At 30.4% G+C, this 1800-nt stretch overlaps 1 protein-coding gene across 1 annotated transcript in view; it reads right to left on the bottom strand.

Annotated features, from left to right (window-relative positions):
- The window catches only part of LOC103310558 (putative nuclease HARBI1), a 5753-nt gene extending 4239 nt beyond the window's left edge, over positions 1-1514 (bottom strand). The window contains exons 1-6 of the mRNA XM_008189219.1: positions 1397-1514; positions 1163-1290; positions 892-1088; positions 673-817; positions 457-605; positions 218-337 (exon numbers count right to left, since the gene is read on the bottom strand). Of these exons, the coding sequence (XP_008187441.1) occupies positions 218-337; positions 457-605; positions 673-817; positions 892-1088; positions 1163-1290; positions 1397-1514 (857 nt within the window). The remainder of the gene's footprint in view (positions 1-217; positions 338-456; positions 606-672; positions 818-891; positions 1089-1162; positions 1291-1396) is intronic.
- Between the last annotated feature and the right edge of the window lie 286 nt (positions 1515-1800).

Here is a 1800-nt window from a genome sequence, read left to right on the forward strand (position 1 = left end):
CATTGAATTCAAATTTAACACCATCCATTACAGTGACCCACTTGTAACCTACTGTACAGCAGAGCGACATCCACTTACCCACCTTTTTTATTATTAGGTTAATAATTTTAATACATTAAGTTTTAACATATGAATTTAAACAGTTAAAAACTTATAACCGTTACATTTTCATTCTCCCCATCTTTACCCACGGGCCACTTTACTAATAAATACTTACCGAAATCGCATTTTGAGTAACCCATTAGTACGTTCAATCAACGACCTAGTTTTAGAGAACCATTCATTATAACGTCCTTCTGGGGTATTTGGTTCCGGATTATTTAATGGTGTCATCAACCTAAGGTCTCAATGCATACCCAGAATCTCCTAACATGATGATTAAGACATATTTTTTTTAAATTTCGTTACAATTATAATATTATCTTTTTGATTCAATTAAATAAATCATCACTATACCTACCTAATAAATAATAAGAACGCATTCCTTCAGTATTCATTTGTTCCATAATAGTAGAGATAGCACTACGACGCCAAATATAGCTGTCATGAGTACTACCAGGGTACTTGGCATTTACGTTCATTATACGCATATTTGAATCGCATATCTAGTAATATAATCAAAGTATATTTAGAATATAGGATAACATAATTTAATATTTCTAATTATTTTACCAGTTGCACGTTTATGGAATGGTAATTTTTCCTATTCACATATATATGTTCTGGGTAAGGCCCATCAGCTTTGGGGGGTACTATTACAACGTGAGTACAATCAATAATACCAATAACACCCGGGATTCCAAATACATTGGTGAACCTTTTAGTATTTTCACAGACGTGTTACAGATATGATCAGCGATTATATAAATGTATAATATAATGTTAACTTACCCCTGTCTAATATGATTTAATTCATTCAGTGTCGATGGGAATCTTACATACTTACTAAAAATATTAGGCATATTCAATGCATCACATACTTCAGCTATGCATTTACTAACTGAAGGTTGACTCAAAGATGATGCTCGATTTTCCCCAATGTCCTGCTGATATGAGCCACTTGCAAAAAATCTTAAAGCCGTTAAAACCTAAATAGTGTAACACATTTAACATTTTACGTAGGTATCGATTAGGCTATATAATATTATAATATTTGACTTACTTTACGCTCAATACTTATAGCAGATTTTCTAGATGGGGGTTCAAGGTATGGACACAGTTCATCTATTAATATATTGACAAGACCTTTTGTAAGTCTGAATTTTTTGACAAACGCTCTTTCAGTCAATACTACAAAATACGATTTGTTATTCATAGGTAGTAGGTAATAATTATTAAATATTATTTAATATTATGTCACTAGGTAAATTATTAAGTGAATTTTAATTTAACGTACTAGCGAATGGATTCTCAGCCACATGAAACCGAATAGTATCTACATCATCTTGTCTTTCCTCCATAATTTCCAAATTGTTAATAGCTTGAATGTAATTCAAATTAAGGAAATGTTCCATTTTTGAATAAATTGAAAGTTAAAGGTATAGTTTAAAGTTGTAAAAAAAAAATTTCACAATAAAAGCAATGATAACAGTAATTAGTATGCCAAAAATCACGATTAGTGTGGCAGATACCTACTCTAATAAGTTAATCTAAAAGTTTAGTGCACTAATACAAAATTTTTAGTGTACCAATATTCAAAAATACGGTTTTTTTGTCTTGCACTAATAGTTGAACTAAAACATGATATTTTAGTGTACTAATATGATTGGTATGCTAATATGACATTCAAAAATAGACCCC

The sequence above is a fragment of the Acyrthosiphon pisum genome, chromosome X (assembly GCF_005508785.2).
Source record: "Acyrthosiphon pisum isolate AL4f chromosome X, pea_aphid_22Mar2018_4r6ur, whole genome shotgun sequence".
NCBI lineage: Eukaryota > Metazoa > Arthropoda > Insecta > Hemiptera > Aphididae > Acyrthosiphon > Acyrthosiphon pisum.